Source organism: Syngnathus acus, chromosome 2 (assembly GCF_901709675.1).
Source record: "Syngnathus acus chromosome 2, fSynAcu1.2, whole genome shotgun sequence".
Lineage (NCBI taxonomy): Eukaryota > Metazoa > Chordata > Actinopteri > Syngnathiformes > Syngnathidae > Syngnathus > Syngnathus acus.
This window is the reverse complement of record NC_051088.1, coordinates 3,716,262-3,738,662: the sequence shown is the minus strand read 5'-3', so window position 1 is coordinate 3,738,662 and position 22,401 is coordinate 3,716,262. Positions and strand designations below refer to the sequence as shown.

At 43.6% G+C, this 22,401-nt stretch overlaps 2 protein-coding genes across 3 annotated transcripts; both read left to right on the top strand.

Annotated features, from left to right (window-relative positions):
• The first annotated feature begins 154 nt into the window (after positions 1–154).
• Positions 155–14,616, top strand: mkrn4 (makorin, ring finger protein, 4). The gene is made up of 8 exons (XM_037239190.1): positions 155–311; positions 5,663–5,791; positions 5,871–6,139; positions 8,078–8,142; positions 8,237–8,478; positions 8,548–8,655; positions 13,621–13,720; positions 13,797–14,616. The coding sequence occupies exons 1-8, from the start codon at positions 271–273 to the stop codon at positions 13,977–13,979; spliced, it is 1,137 nt and encodes a 378-aa protein (XP_037095085.1). The 5' UTR covers positions 155–270; the 3' UTR covers positions 13,980–14,616.
• Positions 14,617–17,147: 2,531 nt separating this feature from the next.
• Positions 17,148–21,739, top strand: fance (FA complementation group E). Of its 2 annotated transcripts, none has more exons than XM_037275503.1 (12): positions 17,148–17,242; positions 17,273–17,506; positions 17,863–18,340; positions 18,532–18,603; positions 18,771–18,815; positions 18,887–18,943; positions 20,366–20,509; positions 20,591–20,714; positions 20,805–20,880; positions 20,943–21,009; positions 21,102–21,227; positions 21,306–21,739. In XM_037275503.1, the coding sequence occupies exons 2-12, from the start codon at positions 17,295–17,297 to the stop codon at positions 21,408–21,410; spliced, it is 1,506 nt and encodes a 501-aa protein (XP_037131398.1). In that variant the 5' UTR covers positions 17,148–17,242; positions 17,273–17,294; the 3' UTR covers positions 21,411–21,739. The 2 variants fall into 2 exon arrangements, with proteins under 2 accessions (XP_037131398.1, XP_037131407.1); XM_037275512.1 differs by having other exon boundaries at positions 17,150–17,242; positions 17,273–17,304.
• Positions 21,740–22,401: the final 662 nt, after the last annotated feature.

Below are 22,401 nucleotides of genomic sequence, written 5' to 3'. Positions count from 1 at the left end.
ATTATTTTTAAAGGTGATTTCTGATGACTATTTTTAGAGATAAAAGTTAGTAATACACAGTGCACAGTTGAGATTGAGAACAGTGACGTTCAAAGGTTGACGTCACGTTTCCATTGGCTCGTCGCTCCGTAAATTGGCGAAGAGAGACCGGCTGCCAACTATTAAAATAGTCGGAGGTGGGACGCGGGGCGGTTCAGCAGCTCCAACAGTAACGCAGCAGCAGCTCCAACACCACCGCACGGATAATAAGCAAGTCGGGTGGCTGCAGACATGGATCGTTCGCGTTTCGCCCGCAATGGCGGTATCTGCAGGTAAGACCATATTGAGCAAATATAGCTAGAGCGACCCAACAAGTCGACAAATGGCAAGACTTATATGGCCGTGAAAGGAAATGTTCCATGGCGAGGCGGAAGTTAAAAAGTTGAGATGGACGTTGATCTCATTCGAAAGTACAAGGGCAATGTTTGGTTTGTCGCGAATCTGCTCTATAAATTAATATCTCGTCCATTGTCTTCTAAATATCCAGTCGTTAAAGTTTAGTTTTTATGGGGGGCGCAAACAAAGCCAACGACTAACTTTTGAATCTCACATTTCCGTCGGCTAGTAAACAATCATAGAGGAACTGTTTTGTATGCGCGCGATGCGTGGAGAGAAGCCCACAAAGCTAGCTTGCCATTATGTTTGTGTTGCCACATGTTTGCTTCCATTACTTTGGCGTCAAATGGCAACACGTAATTCCAAGATTCCAAAGCCCAAATAAAGTACGTGGTGAAACGTGGACCTTGAACATGCACACCGGACCAAGTCGATGATTGTGAGTGTGTGTGGTTAACATTTTAGTGTTGGCTTGTTCAGTAAAAGCTTTGTGTCAACGTCGATTAACATTGGCCTTAAAAGTGATTATTTGACCGTGTTTGACGCAAAGGTTCAGGGTAGTTTTGAACAGTACGGAATTCCCATACTCAATTGTTCTCGCTTTGTTTGCTATCTTTTAATTTCCACCGAAATATATTTGAGGAGGAGGGGGGGGCGGTCGCCAACCTTTCTGAGACGGAGTTACTTTCGAATAATACGAAGGGCTACTCGTTTACACTTAACAGACACGGATCTAACATTTTTCTCTTAGTGGTGAGAAAAGCAACTCCAGCTGTACCTCAACTTAAGAATTTAAATCGCGATTGGGTTTGTAAGTGGAAACATTTTTAAAGCTTACGTATCACGGTCATAAATTCTACTGTTTTACGTTTTACTCATTCAGTTGGTCTATTTAAAGTGGAACAGCGATGCTTTTGTCTGAATTCCTCATTTTTCAGCATCCTTGAGTTGTTTGGACTACAAAAGTCTCTGAGTAATAAAGAGGGCGGATTTGCCGAACCGTTTGGCAACACCCATTACCTTGTTTGGTTTGTCACGCCCCAACGGATGCATTTGCTTACTTCGTAGCTTGACTGCAGTGTCTGTTTACAAGACGTGTTTAAATATTGTGAGGGGATTTATTTTGGTATGTATGTATGTATGTATGTATGGACAAGTCTTCTGCTGTTGATACCTTTTTAATCAATCAAAAAGTTTGCATCAGAATCAGCTTTATTGGCCAAGTTTGTGCATGCCAAACAAGGAATTTGAATCCGGTTGATCTCAGCCTCTGTACAACATTTAAGTCACTAACAACATTCAGGAGACTAATTTAAGTGGCAAGAACAGGATATTATTGCCCAGTGATGTCTCTGAGACTCTGAGTAGTGTGAGTTCATCAGCCCGACAGCCTGGAGGAAGAAGCTGTGTCTGTTGGTTTTGGCATACAGCGCTCTGTAACGCCGTCCGGAGGGGAGTAGTTCGAACAGACTGTGACCTGGGTGACAAGGGTTTGTAGAGATGTTACTTACACGTTTGCTGGTCCTGGACAGGTACAAGTCTTGGATAGATGGGAGGTTGGTCCCGATTATCTTTTCCGCAGTCCTGATCGTCCGTTGCAGTCTGTGCTTGTTTGGTGGCCGATCCAAACCAGACAGTGATGGAGGTGCAGAGGATAGACTGGATGATGGCAGTGTAGAAGGTCTTCAGCAGCTCCTGTGGCAGGTTGAACTACCTAAGCTGTCTCAGAAAGTACAACCTCAGCTAGGCCTTCTTCCGGACAGAGTCTGTGGCCGGTCCATTTCAAGTCCTGGGAGATTGTGGTTCCCAGGAACATGAAGGTGTCTGTGGTGGGAATAGCATTACTGAGGATGGTGAAGGGTAGAAGTGGCGAAGGGTCTCTCCTGAAGTCCACTGTCATCTCCACGGTCTTGAGCGGGTTCAGCTCCAGGTGGTTTTGCCTGCACCAGTGGACCACCTCCTGTCTGTACGCAGTCTCGTCACCGTCCCGGATCAGTCCGATGAGAGTGGTGTTGTCCGCAGACGTCAGGCGCTTAACAGAAGAGTTGCCTGAGGAGCAATCGTTGGTGTAGAGAGAGAAGAGCAGTGGGGAGAGTACCCACCCCTGGGGGGCGCCAGTGCTGGTGGTCCGGGTGTTAGATGTGATGGACCCCAGTCTCACTTGCTGTCTCCTGTTGGTCAGGAAGCTGGTGATCCACTGGCAGGTGTCGGCAGGCACCGCAAGCTGGATGAGCTTCTGGTGGAGGATGTCTGGAGCGATGGTGTTGAGCGCCGAGCTGAAGTCCACAAACAGGATCCTGGTGTACGTTCCTGGGGTGTCGAGGTGGTGCAGGATGTTGTGCAGTCCCATGTTGACCACGTCATCCCCTGACCTGTTTGCCCGGTAGGCAAACTGCAGGGGCTCAAGCAGGGAGCCCGTGATGTCCTTCAGGTGGCTCAACACTAGCCTCTCAAAGGATTTCATGACCACATATGTCAGGGCGACAGGTCTACAATCATTCAAACCTGTGATGGCAGGCTTCTTGGCCACCTGTACGATGATGTAGCTTTTGAAGCACGAGAGCACCTCACACAGCTCCAGGAAATGGGTGAAGTGTAACGGTGGGTGCCAGCTGTTCAGCACAGACCTTCAGACAGAAGGGGGAGACTCCATCTTGTCCTGGTGCCATCCTGACCTTCTGTCTCTGGAACATCTGACACACCTCCTCCACGTGGATCTGAAGTGCGGGCGAGGCTTCTGAAAGAGAGAGAGTAGGTGATAACAACGATGGAGGTGTGAACTGGGGGGAGGTGTGGATGTTGATTGTGATGCAGGAGGTCCCGTTGTGTGGCTGGACTGTTTAGCTCAGTGGTTCCCAAACTTTTGCAGGCTGGCGCCCCCTTTGGCTCCCCAGTGAATTCCTAGCGCCCCCCCCCCCCCCCCAAGGACCGGCATTTATATAAATAAATAATACATTTATATAAATAAATAAATAATACATTTATAATATCATTACCATTACGTTGAATTAGTGGGAGCACTGAGTTTGTTTCTCAGAAACGAGCCGGTCCCATCTAGACGTAATCGGAGACAATGACACCCGAAGTGATTTAAGGTTTGTCTTTTATTGCAGGATGCTTGGTCTCCATGTGTTGAAGCAGTTTTGAATGCTTCACTGCCTGGTTAGTTAGCCTGTCGCCACATATTAGCTTTGCGGGCTCGACTGGGGAAACATGTCACGTGACCGGGACGAGTGTCTTGACCTGAATTAATTGATCGTCGATAAAAAAAAATTCTGTGCGGCTTGGCGGCCCGGTACCAAGTGACCCACGGACCGGTACCGGTCCGCGGCCCGGTGGTTGGGGACCACTGCCCTAACCAGCTCAACACAACACAACACGGCGCGTTCTGGCGAGTCCCCAATTTCATGTTGACTTGAACTCAAGATGATGTTGACCGCCAGAATGCGGTTTTTATTATAAGATAAAATTCTGAACATTACAAGCTTGAAATTACAAACCTGAGCTTTTGCTTTTGTAGTCTATGCTGTCGGATCTGACTGGGCCAGAGCGGCGTGTTGTGTACAAATCGACTACCGCCCCCCTACCGCCCCTTTCTTCCTCACCGCCCCCCCAGATCTTTCCACCGCCCCCAGGGGGGCGGTACCGCCCACTTTGGGAACCACTGGTTTAGCTGGTTTGCAAGCCTTGGGTTAGCCACATAACGGGGGGGTTGTCTCTTAAATCCCGTGATGCTCTGCAGGCCTTTCACACTGTTGAGGAATCAGGATTGGTAGAGAGGTGTCTCTCCAGGCTCTCCCTATAGCTCCTCTTAGCTTTCCTGATCTCTCGGGTCAGTGTGTTCCTAGCCTGCCTGAACAGGTCACGGTCCCCACTCCTGTAGGCCTCCTCCTTGGCTTTGCGCAGCATCCTGAAGTTTGGTGTAAACCATGATTTGTTGTTGTACGTGCAGAAGGTATTAGTCTGCACACACAAGTCCTCACAAAAGCTGATGTATGATGTCACAGTGTCAATGAGTTCCTGCAGGTCTACAGATGCAGCTTAAAAAAAACAAAAACAATCGGTGCAGGCTTGGAGGTCCTGCTTTGACTCCATTTTCTCACAGTCCTCACCACAGGCTTAGAGGTTTTTAATTTCTGCCTGTAGGTCAGATGAACTAGACAGTGGTCCGAGAGTCCTAACGCTGCACGGGGAACAGAGCAGTATCAAAGTCAAAGTCTGCTTTATTGTCAACCTCTTCACATGCCAAGACACACAAAGAAATCGAAATTACGTTTCCACTATCCCACGGTGACAAGACATAGTACACGACATGCAGTGTATTTGTGCCTCTGGTGGGACACGTTATGTACTGTCTGTATTTGGAGAGTTTGTGTGTGAGGTTCGCTCTGTTAAAATCACCCAAAACAATGATCAGTGATTTGGTAGTTTTTTTCTCCATGTCTGTCAGCCAGGTGTTACGTGGTTTTGATCGCACGTGCGTGTGGTGGAATGTAAACAGCCACCATACAACGGAGAAGAACTCGCGTGGTGAATAAAATGGCCGGCAGTTTATGAAAAGTGTCTCTAGAAGAGGGCTGCAAGACTCTTTCAACACTGTGACATCAATACACCAACCTTCAAGCAAACGCTACCTCTTTTTAAATAAAGCAACAAAAAAAAAAGTAAGTGCTACCTCGGCTAAAAAAAAGCTGCAAATATGTCGACCGGAAAGGGAGGTGCACATCTTGCGGCCTTCCTTGGGTGTGTGAGGTGTGAAGTATCTGATTTGCATTTAAAGAGATTGCACCAAAACAGCTTGCTCTGAGCCCCTCTTCAAAATGGGTAAAAGAGGGGGTTGTGATGCTATGATGATGAGGAATTCAGACAAAAGATTTGCTGTTACACTTAAAATTGACCACAACTGAATGAGTAAAACAGTAGAATTTATTAGTATGATATGTGGACTTAAATGCATAATTAAAAAAACTACTTCTAAAGATGCTTGGATCCCAAATATGGGTATGGCAGCCAAACTTCGAAAGGGCCATAACAGTTTGAGTTAGGAGCCTTAGACTTTGAATTCTTTCATTTGACATCACGAGGCACTAATAGAATAAAAATGGGGAAATTTGTAACGGTGTCTCTAAGAACGTTCTGTGGATTTCTGTGAATTGACATGGAATTGCTTAGTTATCCTTTACATAAAGTCATGATGTTTGAGGCTCAATGATTTAAAAGCAAACCTCTGACTGTCTGTGAAAAAAAAAATCTCCATGAATAACAAAGCACCTTTCCTTTCTTGTAGGCATTTCTTGAATGGCTCGTGCAGATATGGCTCAAGATGCCATTATTTACATGAATTACCCGCTGAACCGCCGTCCCAAATATGTCGGTTCTTCCAGAAAGGTGCATGCTGGTATGGTGAACGCTGCAGGTAATGTTTTTCTGTTATTCATAGACTTGTCTACATTTTCATTTGAATTACTTATTTAGGAATTGTGATTCCCTACCAGGTATATCCATATCCCCCAATCTGAAGGTGGTGCAGATGTTGCAGGTCGAAGACTGGCTATACCAACAGTCTTCTCCTCCACATCCTCTTCCTCCTCTTCTTCCTCCACCTCCGTGGCCCAAGGCACAGCTGACAGACAAGGTTCTGAGACCTTTGCTCGTATGCAGGCTGATGTGTCGCCAAGGCGTCAACGTGGCACATCGGGGTCCATGGTGACCTCTGCAAATGTCGTAGACACTGGGAACAGAAACACTGCGAAGCGATTACATGGTGGGTGCTATAACTCATGATTGGTTGTGTTGTCAAGATTTAAATGGAGTTATTTACAACACTATGACACTGCTTTAATGTCCATTTTCCAGGTTGATCAGTTAATTCTGTGAATTCCTACTGGGGTCAAAGCTGCCACAATCGTACAACTTAAATAGTTTAAGTAACAGTTTAACACTCAGACTTTGAGCACAGACCTTCTTTTGCCATGACTGTTTTGATTTTTGGGTTTCCCACCGCACTGGCCTTTTAACCTCACTTTTTGTTTGGCTGCACGTCACTGTCAACCAGCTGGCTGTGTGCTTGTTTGTCCTCTGGTCCCAAAAAATCTAACATGTTTAATATCGTTGACTTAGAGTTGAACGTCTTTCCGAGAGGCCGAGATCAGCCTGAAGACGACACCACAAAGCATAATTATCTGCTAAAATGATCTTTTGAAGCCATTACTATTGGGGCTGACCTTTCATTGATTGACACACGATTTTTTTTTTTACTGCATAGAATACTGTGGGCATCTCGTGATTGGTCTATTTAGTCACATGATGTGACGTAGAGGGGCTTCCCCCTGCTCGGGGTCGGCCAAGGCAGCCCAGCGGGCTGGCCCGGCAAGATTACAGAAGACGAACAGGTCTTCATGTCAATATACGCAGACTTTGTTGTCACCAGATGTGTTACCTCTAAGGCAGGGGTCGCCAAGTCCGGTCTTCAAGGGCACCAAGCCAACCTGTTTTAGATGCATCCCCACTGCAACACACCAAATCATCAGGATTGTTATCAGGCTTAAAAGAGGTTGCTGATCATTGATTGATTTGATTGATTGAATATATATTGAGCCCCAGGGGTGGGGAAATCCAGGCCCCAGCAGTACCCATACCACAGAGTGGGTACACAGACACACAGATGGCATGAGCGCAACTCAATAGGCTCTCATAAGGCTGCCACACAACGGCGCCACAAAGAAAGCCAGAAAGTGCACAAGATAAAAGCCATCAAAGCGCACAAGATAAAAGCAATCAAAGCTAAAAGACAAAGGAAAAAAAGTAACAGCGGCCAACCAGCACCCCTCAACACAGGAGAACACCCCAAAACACACAAAATAGCCTCCACGGGGTCCATAGACAGGTGTAAGGGCAGTCCAGTTCAACGGCGCCCAATGGACCGTGGTCGTGAATCATATGTGCTGACCCATGGTGGAATGAGGTAGATGGTATACTTCGTTTTTCCAACCATGTCTTGTGGGTTACAGATCGATGTTCTGGTTACATGAATTGGTATGGGGTAATGAAACGAGAGGGGTTTTCTTTTCCCCTAAACCCAACCCTAGTGTCCCGTAACGAGGTAAAGTACACTTTGACTTCAGTCTTGTTCACACAGACAGGCATACAGTTGGAGTGCCTTTGCTGTATTTATTTACCCCTAGAACCAGTTGAAAACATGTGCGACAGGAGGAAATATTTACCAGCATAGCCTTTGTGAGCATATTGGGTGTAATGTTGACTGTTCAGTGACTTGTGACCCTTTACAGCCCATTCCCAAAATGAAGAAAAATAAAGTTGACAGAGAGGGTTGTCGCTTCTAGAACAAGATGAAATAGGCGTCTTTTTTTTCCCCCCCACTGAAATAAACAAATACTGTATGTATGCCTAATTTGCTAAGAGACTGGCTATTTTCAAGAGGCACTACCAACATGCAACGATTTTTTTTTTCCTCAAGTCTCTTATGTAGTGTTTCTACTAAAACATTATGGCCACTTTGAGTAATTCAGCACATCAGTTCCTTTTAAAATCAAGTAAAGTAAATTTGTTATTTTATGATGGTAACCATGGCAGCACTGGTCTTATGACTGAATCACTGAGGTATAGTGTAATGGGCTGACAGTGATGATTGGTTGAATTTTGAGTCAAAATTGTACAACTTCAGTATACATCTTATTTGCAGATGCTCATTCCCGAGTGCCGGCCAAGAGCTCAGATCAGTGTGACGCAAATATGTGTGACAAAGAGGTTTGTGGTCTGATCATTTTTGTGTTCAGTTGTACCTGATAAGATCGAGCTTGTTCTATTATTCATTCATTCATTCATTTATTATTAACCACAGGAAAGTCTTCCCAGTAGCACAGAAGCCGCGGGTGCCTCTGCGTCCTCGTGCACCGACGGGACGTTGGAGGCATTCCTGCAGAGTCGGGATATCACCTGTGGCATATGCATGGACAAGGTGTATGAGAAGATGGACCGTAGAAACCAGGTGTTTGGAATCCTACCCAACTGCAGTCATGCCTTCTGCCTGCAGTGCATCATGACCTGGAGGAAAACCAGAAACCTCGGGCCTGATATTGTCAAGTAAGTTTTTGTTTATGCACATGCACATTTTTAATTGTTTTGTGACCTTGGACGGGCTCTCTGCTTCAGGACCTGCCCACAATGCAGGGTGAGATCAGCCTTCTATATACCTAACAAATACTGGGTGGAAGGTCAAGCAAAGGAAAGCCTAATAGCAGACTTCAAACAAAAATTCAGGTAAACCGTTGAAAGCATGTCACGACTGCCATGATTGTATTTGAGAAACTGATCAGAAGTCTGGAGAGCTAACATTGTCATGGTTAAGAATTGTAACTACGGTGTAAATGCAGTGCCAAATTCCTGCGTTACTGGCTGCCCAGTATGGCTGCCAAAAGCCACCAGGCTACTTTGCAACGCCAGTTTTCTATGCAAAAATGAATACTCAAACTTGACAGCATGACAGTTATAGTTCCTACTAATTCTAAACAATTGTATTTTTTTTTTTTAAATAATTTACTGCCATTGACAAGTATGTTTTTTTTGGTCCGCCATTGTAAATTTCAAACTTGGAAGCATTGCTACTAATGCACAGGCACTAGTAGATGGAATTTCTGTTCCATTTTAAATGACAAAATTACACAATATCATAATTCCCCAAATACCAATCCTCAAAACAAATAAAAAAGTAGAAATCAGCCCAAGCGCTCCAACTCAGCCGCTAACGCGGCTGCTGTCGCGTAATTGCGTAAGACTGTCTGAGATGGATTCAAACAGTTGACGTGTCAAACTGTTTGAATCCATTTCGTGTAAATAAAACTAATAACAGAGCGTGGATATTAATACTGTTAATTTACAATGCAAAAGTCATTTTTTCACATTTGAGGTGGCTGTCCTGATTGTTCCATTTATTGATATGCACGTGCACCCACTCGGTGCATTTTGGTAACCAAGTGCGCTCTTATCCAATTCATCCACAGAAATGATAAATATTGAAATATCGTGAAACATAATGCATACAGCCAGTTAGGTCTTGATCTATCAAGCAATCACTATCTTAAAAGACGGGAGGTGTATTGTCCGTGAAAAAGGCAAGTGGATCACTCATTCCTATGTAACAGGTAGATTCTTGCACTTGAATATTTGTCTTATTGTTCCTGATATGCTCAAATTTTGGGGTTCATCTACAAAATGGAGAGAATCGGTCAGGAGTAAACCCTGACATGACTCGCCATTTGCACCAAACACAAGGCACACTCAGAGAGCAGGACATTTAAAATAAACAAATCAAAGTCCCTTGATAGTGTAAATGTTGATAGCTACAAATAACTAAACAATGTGGGGTATCCAACAATCTATAAAAGGCAACATTAAAGAAAAATGTTGGGGGTGAAATCAATGTAAACAAACAAATGAATTATGATTTATTTACTGGTTTGGTACAGAAATAGGTATAAAACCATCTGTCACTCCAAATCATTAAATCCATCGATCGTCCTTTATGTAAACAATGTGTGCGCGCCGCTGACGGCGGTTGCACTTCCAAGTATTCCACAGGCCCATATAACGATATATAAATTATATATCAAATAACTATTATATAAGCAATAATATTATCAAACCATCTGTGTCACTCCAAATCATTAAATCCATTGATCAAATTCCTCGTCCTTTGTCAACAACGCCGCGCGTACGCCCTGACGTCAGCCTCGTCGTTATTCCACAGATCTAGTATATAACTATATTGTAGCGTTAACAAAGTACCAGGAAAAACGTGGGTTTGGTAAACGGCTCTTTATTTAACAAAACAAGAGTTCAACGAGCCAACAACTACTGAACTGTAACGATAAAAATATATGCAAGTTGCTACACGAAATAAAATATATCAAATAACTAGAACATAAATAGTTCACCGCCACACGACCCCAAGCACCGCCGTGAACTTCCAGGCGTGTGGCGGCGTGGACTTCCATCCCCGGAGGTGGCACTTCCAGCCACGGAGGTGGAAGAGAGCTCCATAGAATAGGACCGGGCGTGCGTAAAAGCCATGTCCGAGCCCCATCCACCGGAGCCAAGCGCCGGCCCCCCGACTTCCATCCACGGAGGTGAAAGAGAGCTCCGTAGAGTAGGACCGGGTGTGCGTAAAAGCCATAATAGTTTTTCAAACCTTCTGTGTCACTCCAAATCAGAGGTGTCCAAACTACGGCCCGCGGGCCAACTGCGGCCCGCGGTCCAGTTTTTATTGGCCCGCAGCAAATTCTGAAAACATAATTGAATATGGCCCGCACAAGAAGCTTGAGCTCAACTCTGTTGCACATCTCGGTTTCAACACTAGATGGAGCCCGCCACACAAATGAAATCAAGCGAAGAAAAACTTTTACCGCGAGTCCCCAGAAATGGCTGCACCGAAGAAACGCAAAATAGCAAGTGAGTGTAGAATATTTCAAACACGTTGGGAAAATGAGTATTTCTTCAAGGAAATCAACAGAAAGTGTGTCTGTTTGATTTGTACTGAAGATGAAAGAGTATAATGTCCGCGCATTTACTCCCGGGAGCTGTCAAAGCTCGGTGCACACTCACAAGTGCGTGTGCGTACTCAGTAGTACGTAGTAATTTCATCTATCTGTGCCGAATTTCTAGTGTCGGCTGTGACGTCAATATTCTCGTAATTCGCGCGCGCTGAGTTTTCAGATACAGTTTTACGCTAATGCCACCCACAAACCTTCCCCTGGAATCCTTCCATTAAAATGAGTGGCCCGAAGAAAAGAAAGGTGGACACTGAGTGGCGAATGTTAAAAAAAGAGTGGACAATTTGGCTCGACCTACGTGTGTGAGAAGACGTTCAGCCACATGAACGTCAACAAAGCCCGTCACAGATCTAGGTTAACGGACCGACCTCGGCTCTATCTTAAGAATTACCACAACAAATTTTACTCCAGACTATGATGCACTAGCAAAAAAGGGAAACCAACAATACTATTGATTTCTTTATTACTTTATTTAGATGTATTCTTTCACTGATTCTTCAAGATGATGAATTTGGTCAGAATGTTTGCCGTTGGATGTGATTTCGCCTCATTAGATAAACATATTTCATAAATCTAACCTGCAGGCGCTGAAGTGATGGAAAATGCTATTCATCATAACGGTCTTATTTAATAAGAATCACTGATAGTAGTTTGTTTTCAAAAAGCTTTTTTTTAATATCCATGCTTTAGTATCTACTAAAAGTAAAAACCTTTGATGCAATGACCTTTACATGTCATTTATATTACTTCACACAAACACTACATCCATCTGCTCCTGGTTCGGCCCCCCGGTCAAAATTTAGAACCCAATTCGGCCCGCAAGTCAAAGTTTGCCCACCCCTGCTCCAAATCATTAAATCCTTCATACTATTCGTCCTCCGTGTCACTTAAAAACAAAGCCGCTCATGATGCCGGTAGTACCTGGGGCCCTTCGTCATCCCGTAATCAAATCTTTGTTCTTTATGTAAACAACCGCCGTGCCGCACCACTGACGTCACTTGAAATTCAAATTACAGTCATCCCTTGCTACATCGTGGTTTGTTTATCGCGGTTTCACTTTTTTTTTCTTTTTTTTTTTTGAATTTTGAAAATTTGTGAAAAAATTCACATAAGTCGCTCCTCGGTACAAGTCCCCCCCCCCCACCCAAACTATGGAAAAAAACGCGACTCAGTCCGAAAAATACGGTGCATGTTTGATACTGATTAAACATCGTGACAATAATAACACATACTTTCACAATAGTCAATTTAACACATAATCATAACTATGATCGTGGATTCTCTTAGTTAGCAGATTACAACACTCAAGCAGCTTCAAAACGTTTTTTGACAAGCTGATGACCTCTAGGTCAAGCGCAAGCGTGGGATTGCAGTCTTCCACCCACGGTATCACTTGTCCTTACTCAACTCCTTACACATTCATGTGTAAATGAAACATCAGTGCTATGATGCTGCGCAAGTTGCTACTAACTATACAATATTGCAAAGCAGAATAAAGTATATTGCAGCTTACTCTAACTGTGATTAACATGACTCATTCTCATTACCTAATGATGAGCATGGGCTTCCCTACTTAGCAAATTAAAATATTCAACCAGTTTCAAAGTATATTATAGCAAAACAAAATAATATAACATAATCCAAAATTGTGTGTTGCTGTGCTTCAGAACAAGTATTCATCGAAGCGATGACTTTTTAAACTATTAATTTACTGTTAGGTCAATCTGACTTTGGCACCATCTTCTGGTGAAATTTGGAACGGGAATGGAGGTTTACTGGTTCAACCAACAAATTCCCCTTTACCAATTAAACAATAGTTAATTTTGAAGAACTAACTTTTAAGTAACCCCTACTCAGGCCATCTGCTTGTGTGAATTGCGTGACAGATGAGTTATACAGACCTACACAGGCACGTAGGTACTGTCTGTGTACACGCACTGCGTCTTTTTCGGTGTAGAGACAGAAAATGGAAAAAATGCCACGGATGTATTCAGGCTAGGCCTGCTACGGCTAAGATGACAAAGTACTTCCTGTACTACAAATACCAAAAATGTTTGAGGATAGAGCAAGAGCATGCACATGTATACATGGAAACCCGAATACTGCCGATTATTTGTCAATGGTTATTGATTGCATGGAAATGTAGTCCATGATGTACCAAAAAAAACATTCAAACCAGGGTACTACACTTGTGGCAATCATTTGAATATAGGATATCCATGCACAGTACTCAGAACCATACCACAACCCAAAACTAACTGGGCAACTTCTTCCATAAACCAAATGTGTGTAGTACCATGACTGAAGGCAGCAAGGTTGCCACAGGGCATCATTACTTTTGGAAAATACAAAGAAGAAATGGAAGAAGCTAAGCTAACTGTTAGCTATACACTACGCTAAGCTCTGCTGTGGTGTCAAGTCCCTCTTGTCATTTTTATTTTGGTGAAATGACAATTCGGCGATGACCACGCAGATTACAAATTTGCAATTGCAATCATTGAACATTCAACATGAACTATTCTCGGCTCTGGCGTTTCCCCAGTAGATTGGGGAGAAGGGGAAAAAAAATCACAAACCTCATACAACATATACACATCCCTCTAATTTGACCTGCATTTATTTGCTTGTACCCTGATTTGTTCTGAAATGTCTGTTTCTGTTGCTTTTCAACCTGCAGTAAGCGAAGCTGCAGTTATTATGCACGATACGAACACTGTCCCTTTGAAACGGAGTGTCTCTATCGGCATGACAGGACTGCACGCCGCACATCATTCTTGGTGAGCATGTTTTGCTGAATATTTGGTCTCCTGTTGCCACCTGAGCTTGGCCTTCACTTTTTTTTTTGCCCATCAGTGTACTACAGATGATGAAGATGACGATGAAGACTACGATGATGACGAAGACTATGATGGTCTGCTCAATTTCTTTATAGCCATGACGCTTCTTCGTGCTGATGAGGATGGTGACGGTGACAATGTTGACGATGATGGTGACAACTTTGACATTCCTTTTTTCCTAGCGGAGTATGGATTCTGAACCCTCTTTTCCTCTTTCACACGCAATTTCCTCAGTGTGGAAATGGGTCCTAGAAAAAATTGTCACCACAAGTCGATATAACTGTTACGACGCGACTGTCCCCCTTGGATCGGTAATGAGGCTTTTGGAGTAGGCAAGGCTCAGTCGTTATTAGTAGCAGGACATGTGCTTACTGACCTGCTATCCCTCAAACCGAGAGGAAACCTGATTTGACCTGCTGTAGTGGACAGCTAGAAATAAAGGTGCACATTGATCAAGATACTGTGCTCTGGTTGTAAACTGTTTGTCTGTTAACTGTCTTGACAGGATAAATGTGTTTTTTTTTTTTCCTTCCTCCGGCCATAGTGATTAAAACTTTGACATCTTGTACATTTATCTTTATGCCGCTGTAGTTAGAGATAATTGCTTAAAGCGGAATTGACCAGAAAAAAGTGATTTTAAGTGTTGTGTGGATAGTCCTTTTTAAATTGTCTAAGGAAAAAGTGTACTGTACCCCTTGATGGTTGATGTCCAATCCTGAATATTCCTGCCTCGATTGTACCCCAATGAAACTCTAGTTTTGGCATAACCATTGAAATGTTTTTTTAAATTTCTTTTAACAAGTTGTACTTGTACATTGAAAATAAACATTATTTCACAGTTTCTCACTGAAAACGTTTTTCTCTGTTATTACCGTAATTTTCGGACTATAAGTCGCGTTTTTTTTTCATAGTTTGGGTGGGGGGGCGACTTATACTCAGGAGCGACTTGTATACATATATATGTTTTTTTTTCACTTTTTTGGGCATTTTATGGCTGGTGCGACTTATACTCCGGTGCGACTTATAGTCCGAAAATTACGGTAATCATTTGAATTACTAGATGTTGCAATTCTTTCCTATCTTTTGCTGCCATGGTGCCCAAGCTTTTTATACCAAGGAAATTACCACCACCTGAGAAAAAATACTGAACACTTAAGTACCGTCATCACCACTATTACAATAAAGTAGCTTAGTAAGTAGTGTTTGATCAAAGCAAAGAATTTAGTCCTGAATATACAGCACAATGAATGAATTATTATTGTAAACCACTTTAACTACGTAATGTTTCAGCATGACCAGTGTAGAAATTTGGTTTCATTCAAATTGTTCCACTTCTTTACTTTTAATTGTTTAGGGTGGGTTGCTTGCAAAGCCTTTATCTCCTGAACTGCTTTATCCTAATGAAGATCACAGGCTTGCTGGAGCCTATCCCAACTGACTTTGGGCGGTAAAGTATTGTGCTTAAACTTTAAATCCAACTGAAAAGCTGAGATGGGCACTTTATCAAATTTTACTGGCCTCTCAGTCTTTGTCTGTGACCCGGGCACTCTTGCGTCTTCATACCGCCATCCTCACCGTTGAGAAAAGGGCTTCCGTCACTGTCTTTGTCCATCGTCGCATGTAAAAAATAAAAAAGCGACGGTTGCCAAAGTTACAAAGCCTCACGTTCATTTATTTGTAATCTTAAAATAACCCCCCCCCATAAAATCATTACAAGTCTCTCGTCTTGACTTTTTGTAAGGTTTTCTTGAATATTTCAGACTTCTTGTGCTGGCCTAAAAACTACAAGAAGCGCTAGGCCTACATTTACAACTTAAATCAATTTGTATTCATTTGATTTAAACAACTTGTTAGAATAGGCCTCTTTGGCACATGTGATTCGCTCGGTAGCTTGAGCTATGCTGTTATCTTGCCGTGATCTTTTTCTTGCCTTCACTGGCTTTCGCTTCTCTATGACACTCTTTGCACATATTAGTTGATCTCAGTTAATACTGCAATACTCTCACAGGCTAGGCAGAGTCGCCCCCTTGCAGGAGGGCGGCCAAGAGTAGTATAAGAATAGAGACCTTGGTTTAGACCAGTGGTTCCCAAAGTGGGCGGTACCGCCCCCCTGGGGGCGGTGGAAAGATCTGGGGGGGCGGTGAGGAAGAAAGGGGCGGTAGGGGGGCGGCAGTCGATTTGTACACAACACGCCGCTCTGGCCCAGTCAGATCCGACAGCATAGACTACAAAAGCAAAAGCTCAGGTTTGTAATTTCAAGCTTGTAATGTTCCGAATTTTATCTTATAATAAAAACCGCATTCAGGCGGTCAACATCATCTTGAGTTCAAGTCAACATGAAATTGGGGACTCGCCAGAACGCGCCGTGTTGTGTTGAGCTGGTTAGGGCAGTGGTCCCCAACCACCGGGCCGCGGACCGGTACCGGTCCGTGGGTCACTTGGTACCGGGCCGCCAAGCTGCACAGAATTTTTTTTTTTATCGACGATCAATTAATTCAGGTCAAGACACTCGTCCCGGTCACGTGACGTTTCCCCAGTCGAGCCCGCAAAGCTAATATGTGGCGACAGGCTAACTAACCAGGCAGTGAAGCATTCAAAACTGCTTCAACACGTGGAGACCAAGCATCCTGCAATAAAAGACAAACCTTAAATCACTTCGGGTGTCATTGTCTCCGATTACGTCTAGATGTGACCGGCTCGTTTCTGAGAAACAAACTCAGTGCTCCCACTAATTCAACGTAATGGTAATGATATTATAAATGCATTTATTTATTTATTTATATAAATGTATTATTTATTTATATAAATGCCTGGGGGGGGGGGGGGGGCGCTAGGAATTCACTGGGGACCCAAAGGGGGCGCCAGCCTGCAAAAGTTTGGGAACCACTGGTTTAGACCTTCCGCAATCTCGCAGAGAAGGCTCCACAGCTTTGTATCGATCTTTCTGGCATGCATTAAAGAGTTAAATTGAGAAGGCAGCCTCCTGGTCATTACTATTAGCATTGTGATCATTAAAGCTAAAAGATCTGGGACATAATCTAACAAATCCATCCACAGTGAAGAAAATGTTGAGGTGATAAAGTCTCCATCACCCCAAGATTCAAAAGTTGTGCACAGTTGTATGTATTTTATTCATACCATTATTGACACGTCAAATGTTGAAAGTCATCATTAAGGCATTGAAAATAGTTTAAATCACAAGGTTTCAACTGGCATAAAGCAGAGAGAGAGAGAGAGAGAGAGAGAGAGAGAGAGAGAGAGAGAGAGAGAGAGAGAGAGAGAGAGAGAGAGAGAGAGAGAGAGAGAGAGAGAGAGAGAGAGAGAGAGAGAGAGAGAGAGAGAGAGAGAGAGAGAGAGAGAGAGAGAGAGAGAGAAGCCTATGCGCAAAGTTTCCACAAGATGACGGGTGTTTCACACATGCGCAGTGCGGTTGGCGGCAGATTCAGTTCCGTGTATGTAAAGCTAAGCACTAGCAGACCAATGGGATCGGCACTACGTATCTCTTTGGACGAAGATGAATGCCGGTCAGTTGCTGAGTCGCTTTGACGGGCAATGGAAGCTTTTGGCCCGGTCGTTGTTTTTCGGGGTTTCCGGTGCACACAGAACACTCGAGGTCTTCAAGCGACAGCAGCGGGCGACACCTGACAGATCATTGTCCGACTTAATTGAAACACTTTGTCGAGACGAAATCACCTATCCAGGGGGGAATGGACAACCCCTCACCGTGTAAGTCCAATCTGATAGCTGCGAGTCAACTATAAAATTCGCTTTCCAGTGCTTCAAATTGCAAAATATGAACTTCAACGCGAAATGAGATGTAAGGAAACAGTTGCAGTAGGAGTATTAAGCAGAGATGAGAAAACAATGCGCACCAATAGCTGCCGTAGCTTCAAATTGTACCACATAGTTTTCAAAACAAAATTCAACATCGAAAATAATTCCGGAGTCCATATTGTCATAAACATGTCATCTCACTGCGTACGTACTGTAAGAACATGGACTACTCTACAACATTTTAATTCCGTTTTGATGATGCAGTCCTGCGTCATCTATGCTCATCAGCATACTGTTTCCCCTCACAGTAAACCTCTGGTGTTGCTCTTTCCACCGCTGTTCAAGCAAAACTTGCTGGCGTTCATCTTCCTGATCCACTCACGCTTCCCCAAAGCCGCCATCCTCCATCTACTCCGGTGTCTTGATCTGGACCCCTGTCCAAGCTTGTGGGTCGCCGTATGGACGAAGCAACTGAAAAGAATCATAATGGGCTGTCCCCTCGAGGAACCCCTTTACAGCCCAGCGTGCGCTCAGCGACTAACAGCACTGTCACGGCGAGTGGGTGGTGAGACTGGATGGTGGGATGAGTGCAGTGGTTTGCAAGTAGAGGAAGCACAGACCGCGGCTGTTTTGTCTGAGACAGGAAGTCAGAAGAAAAGAAAGGCCCATTTCGATATTCTGAATGATGAGAATGAAGAAATGCAGCAGGAGAAGAAACGAATGAAGACAAATGAACCCATCGATGGGCAAGTGCATGATCAGGATTGTCTGCCTGAACATATGAAGGTAAAGATGGACAACACACAGATTTATTCACTTACTGTCATTATTTTAGCGTATTATTTGGTACTGGTACGTGAGTCTGTAGTATTATTAGTCCATTTGGAAAAATGGTCCCTGCAGAGACCTTCCATTTTGTCCTAAAATCAAATTATTAAAATAATCGCTTTAATCCTGCTTGTCTCATTTGCTCTTAGATGGCAGAAGAATTGGAAACGGATGCGCCAGAACAGGTCAACACCCATGAACCTCTGCCTGAACATATGAAGGTAAAGATGAATGCGTTTAAATCCATCACTTTTTTCCAAAGTTCTTGTTGCAAATGGTGAAACTGATGATTGGATACCCTTTTTGGTACACTGCTACACATTAAGTTCATTTTCATAGCACCAGGTCCTATTGAGTAAATGTGTTGTCTTTTTGTGCGCTACCTCAGGCATCTGTTCTTCAAATCAAGGAATTATTAAAAAGTCCAACCGAGGTATGTAGAGAATTCAGATTTCTTCTGCTACTCTGCACTGTTTGTTGTGACTTTGTTTAATCCTTTTACAGTGGGACAACTGCTCACTTGATGTGTTGAAAGTGCTGAATGACTGTAATGCCACTCAGGTATGTGCTGTACTAGAAATCCTTTTACACATAAAGCTGGCACATCTGAATAGTTCTGGTATTCATTTGCCGTGTCTTTCACACTGAACCCAGCAAAACTTGACATTGTGGAGGTTTGTGTGCTTGCACAAAGACACACATTTCACGCAGCCAGCGTTCCACCTCTTAGTGCTTTCCCACTGCCGAAAGCAAAGGTTTTCAGTTTGTTTTTGTTTTTTTCGCAGGGATCGCTGTTCTGTATGGTAAAAATTGGAAAATCAAGAAATTATAAGATTACTACACGATCCTTATTCACCTGGGCCTTTCAACCTAGCAAATTGGGACATTGCAATGTCTACTATGTACGTTTCCGCACAGCCAAGACGGCTTTTCGCAGTCAGATACTTGGAGGACAGCAGAAATTGTGTTCAACACAAGGCGAGAGAAGTGAGTCCCAGGTTTTCAATTTGAAGCCCTGGTCCCGGCTTTCCACGACTGCCCTTTTACAAAACTACCACGCCTCTTCAGTAAAGCAACAGCAAACCCAACAACTTGTTGCAGATGTTGAACGACTGCAGTCTCCTTAGGACGTACATCCTGCTCTGCGTCTTCCTGTGCAGATGGCTGGTGTGTGCTGACCAGTCCAATTTACTATCCAGCCACACCCCAAGATATTTGTACGAGTCCACAGCCTCCACCTCAGCCCCCTTTAGTAGTACAGGCCTGGGCTTTGATCCGGTCTTTCCAAAGTCTATGACCAGCTCCTTTGTCTTGGAGACGTTGAGCTCCAGATGGTTGCTGCGGCACCAGGCGACAAAGTTCCCTACCGGACTCCTGTACTGCTTCCTCCTCATTGTCATCACCCCCCAATGGCTGTGTCATCCACATACTTCTGTATGTAACACAGCTGAGAGTTGTAACTGAAGTCAGAGGTGTACAGGGTGAAGAGAACAGGGACCAGCACTGGGGGGCCCCAGTGCTGCTGAACACAGTGTCAGAGATGGTGTCTATCAGCCTGACGTACTGCCTGTGAGGTAGTCGGTTGGTTCTCCTAAGTCAAAGCAAAATGTTGCTCAATGAATTGCTCAGATCTTGAAGAAATCTCAAGTTAGGTCACTGCTGTCAAAAGGATTCATTAATAGCAGAACCCATTTTGTTAAGTATTTTAAACACCAGATTGCTGGTGCTGACATTATACTGACATCAAACTGTGGCAAATTGTCTTAGCTGTCTGAAAGCTCGAACAAAAGCGGCAATGTTTCATGCTGGTGAAAGACACGGGCAAATAAATGCTGGATCTATGATTACATCACCTTTGTTTAAAGATCCTCTGTGTGCCCCCGGCCCTCATTCTGTGTTGCTACCTTGCACACAGAATAGCAACGGCACCCGTTGGAGCCTTTTTGACACAGTGAATCATTATGCTGCTCTTTTGTGTAAAAGGCGGAAGTGCTGTGCGGCCAGTTGAATTTGTCCGACTTAGCGGAGCACACTCTGATACAAATCTGCGGCAGAATATCGGTTCTGTTGCCCGACCTCAGCTTCAGTACGGCAGCGACGCTCATCAAGAATCTACTGCTGCAGAGGGTGCGTACAGTCTGTGTTACTATTCACTTTGGGTCACTGTGCAATGATGTGTGGCTTGACAGAAGTCGCCACTGTCTGCAGGTGCTGTCTCTCACTGAGCCCCCGTCCAGATGCCTGGTGAGTGCTGTGACGTCACTCTGCAGCAGCTACCCCAGATCAATGTGCCACGCTCTGATTGGTCCGCTTATAGAGCAAGACAATATGGGTGAGATTATGTGTCTCTTGAAAATTGGAGAAAAAAAATGCTGATGTGAATCCCAAAGCATCCTTTAATTAGAGCAATTGTTTATTTTAGGAAGTGCACAAGCTGAGCTCCTGAACAAACTCATAGAAGGCTGCCTGGATACCCACTACAGGCTGCTTGTGCTTCAGTAAGACCAAATATTTCAGCACTTTGTTCTTAAATTGCTTCTTTTTCCTGTTTTTCTTCCAGGATGACACTGAAAATATCATGGAGTGAGATGTTGCTTTCTGTTATACACAGCTTGCTGGACTCCAAGGTTAGCGAAGGTCATTTTATGTCCAACAAGTAGCATCATACTGTAAAAATATTTCCCGTAACAGTCAATTTTGTTTCTTTCTTTTTTTGCAGCCTGACTTGAATGAAGAACTGTTCACACTGTTGATTGAACAGCTGGTTAACCAGACCCCTCTGTTCACAAAATCTGTCCGCTTCGCAAAAATGATGCTGACTACCCTCACAAAATATGGCAACCTTGTAAGTATGAAAAAATGTATTTCAATATTTTACAAGTATTTATTTTTAATCATAATGTATCCATATTTTACCTTCCAGGTGAATGCTTCACACAAGCATTCCCTGTCTGATTGCCTGATGCTAAATGAGACATTCTTAAAAAAGGCTCTTCAAGCAGTGTTGAAAAGAATCCCAGATGCATAAAAAAACCATTTATATTTATGTTGCCATATACAAACCTATTGTCATTGCATCCACTGTATTTTTTCCCCACACGTGATGGACAGTGTATTCATCTTTTTTGGGGGGCTGTACCTGCAAAAGATCCATTTCACCAAAGCACTTTTTTCCTGACTATTGTTGCAGAATTTCCTGTTTTGACAGCCATACTTTTTTAGTCGTTATATTTACTTGTATTTTATTTTATTAAACGAGTTTTACATTTTGTACGGAAAGGAAAACACATAAAAACATAGTGTCATTATTAATATGTGAATTTTAAACAAAAATAAACGATTCAGTGGTTCAGAAAATGAATGGATGAGTGGACAGAATATAGTTTTCAAACAAAAACTAAAAACCAACTACAGAGGAATCACACTCTTCAGCCTTACAAGGTCTATTCAGGGGTGCTGGAGAGGAGGGTCTGTCGGGAGGTCGAATCGCAGATTCAAGAGGAGCAATGTGGTATTTGTCCTGGCCGTGGAACAGCTCTACACCCTCAACAGAGTCATCGGAGGTGCATGGGAGTTCGCCAACCATTGTACATGTGCTTTGTGGACTTGGAGGAGGCCCTCGACTGTGTCCCTTGGAGAGTTCTGTGGGGGGGTGCTTTGGGAGTACGGGGTGCCACACTCACTGATAAGTGCGGTTCGGTCCCTGTAGAATAGAATAGAATAGATCTTTATTGTCATTGTCACACATGTACAACGAAATTTAAAAAGTGCCAACCGATCAGTGCATAAAATAAAAAATAAATAGAATAAAAAGATAAAAAATACAAGCTAAAAACCCACAGAAGAACATACACAGACATAATCATCCCTTTTTAGCAGCATTTAATGTGACTACCGCTGTAGGGTAAAAACTGTTGGCGAATCTGCTAGTCCTTGACCTAATTGATCTGTAGCGTCTGCCTGATGGCAACAGTTCGAAAAGGGAGTGGCCAGGGTGGGAAGTGTCCTTCAGAATGTTC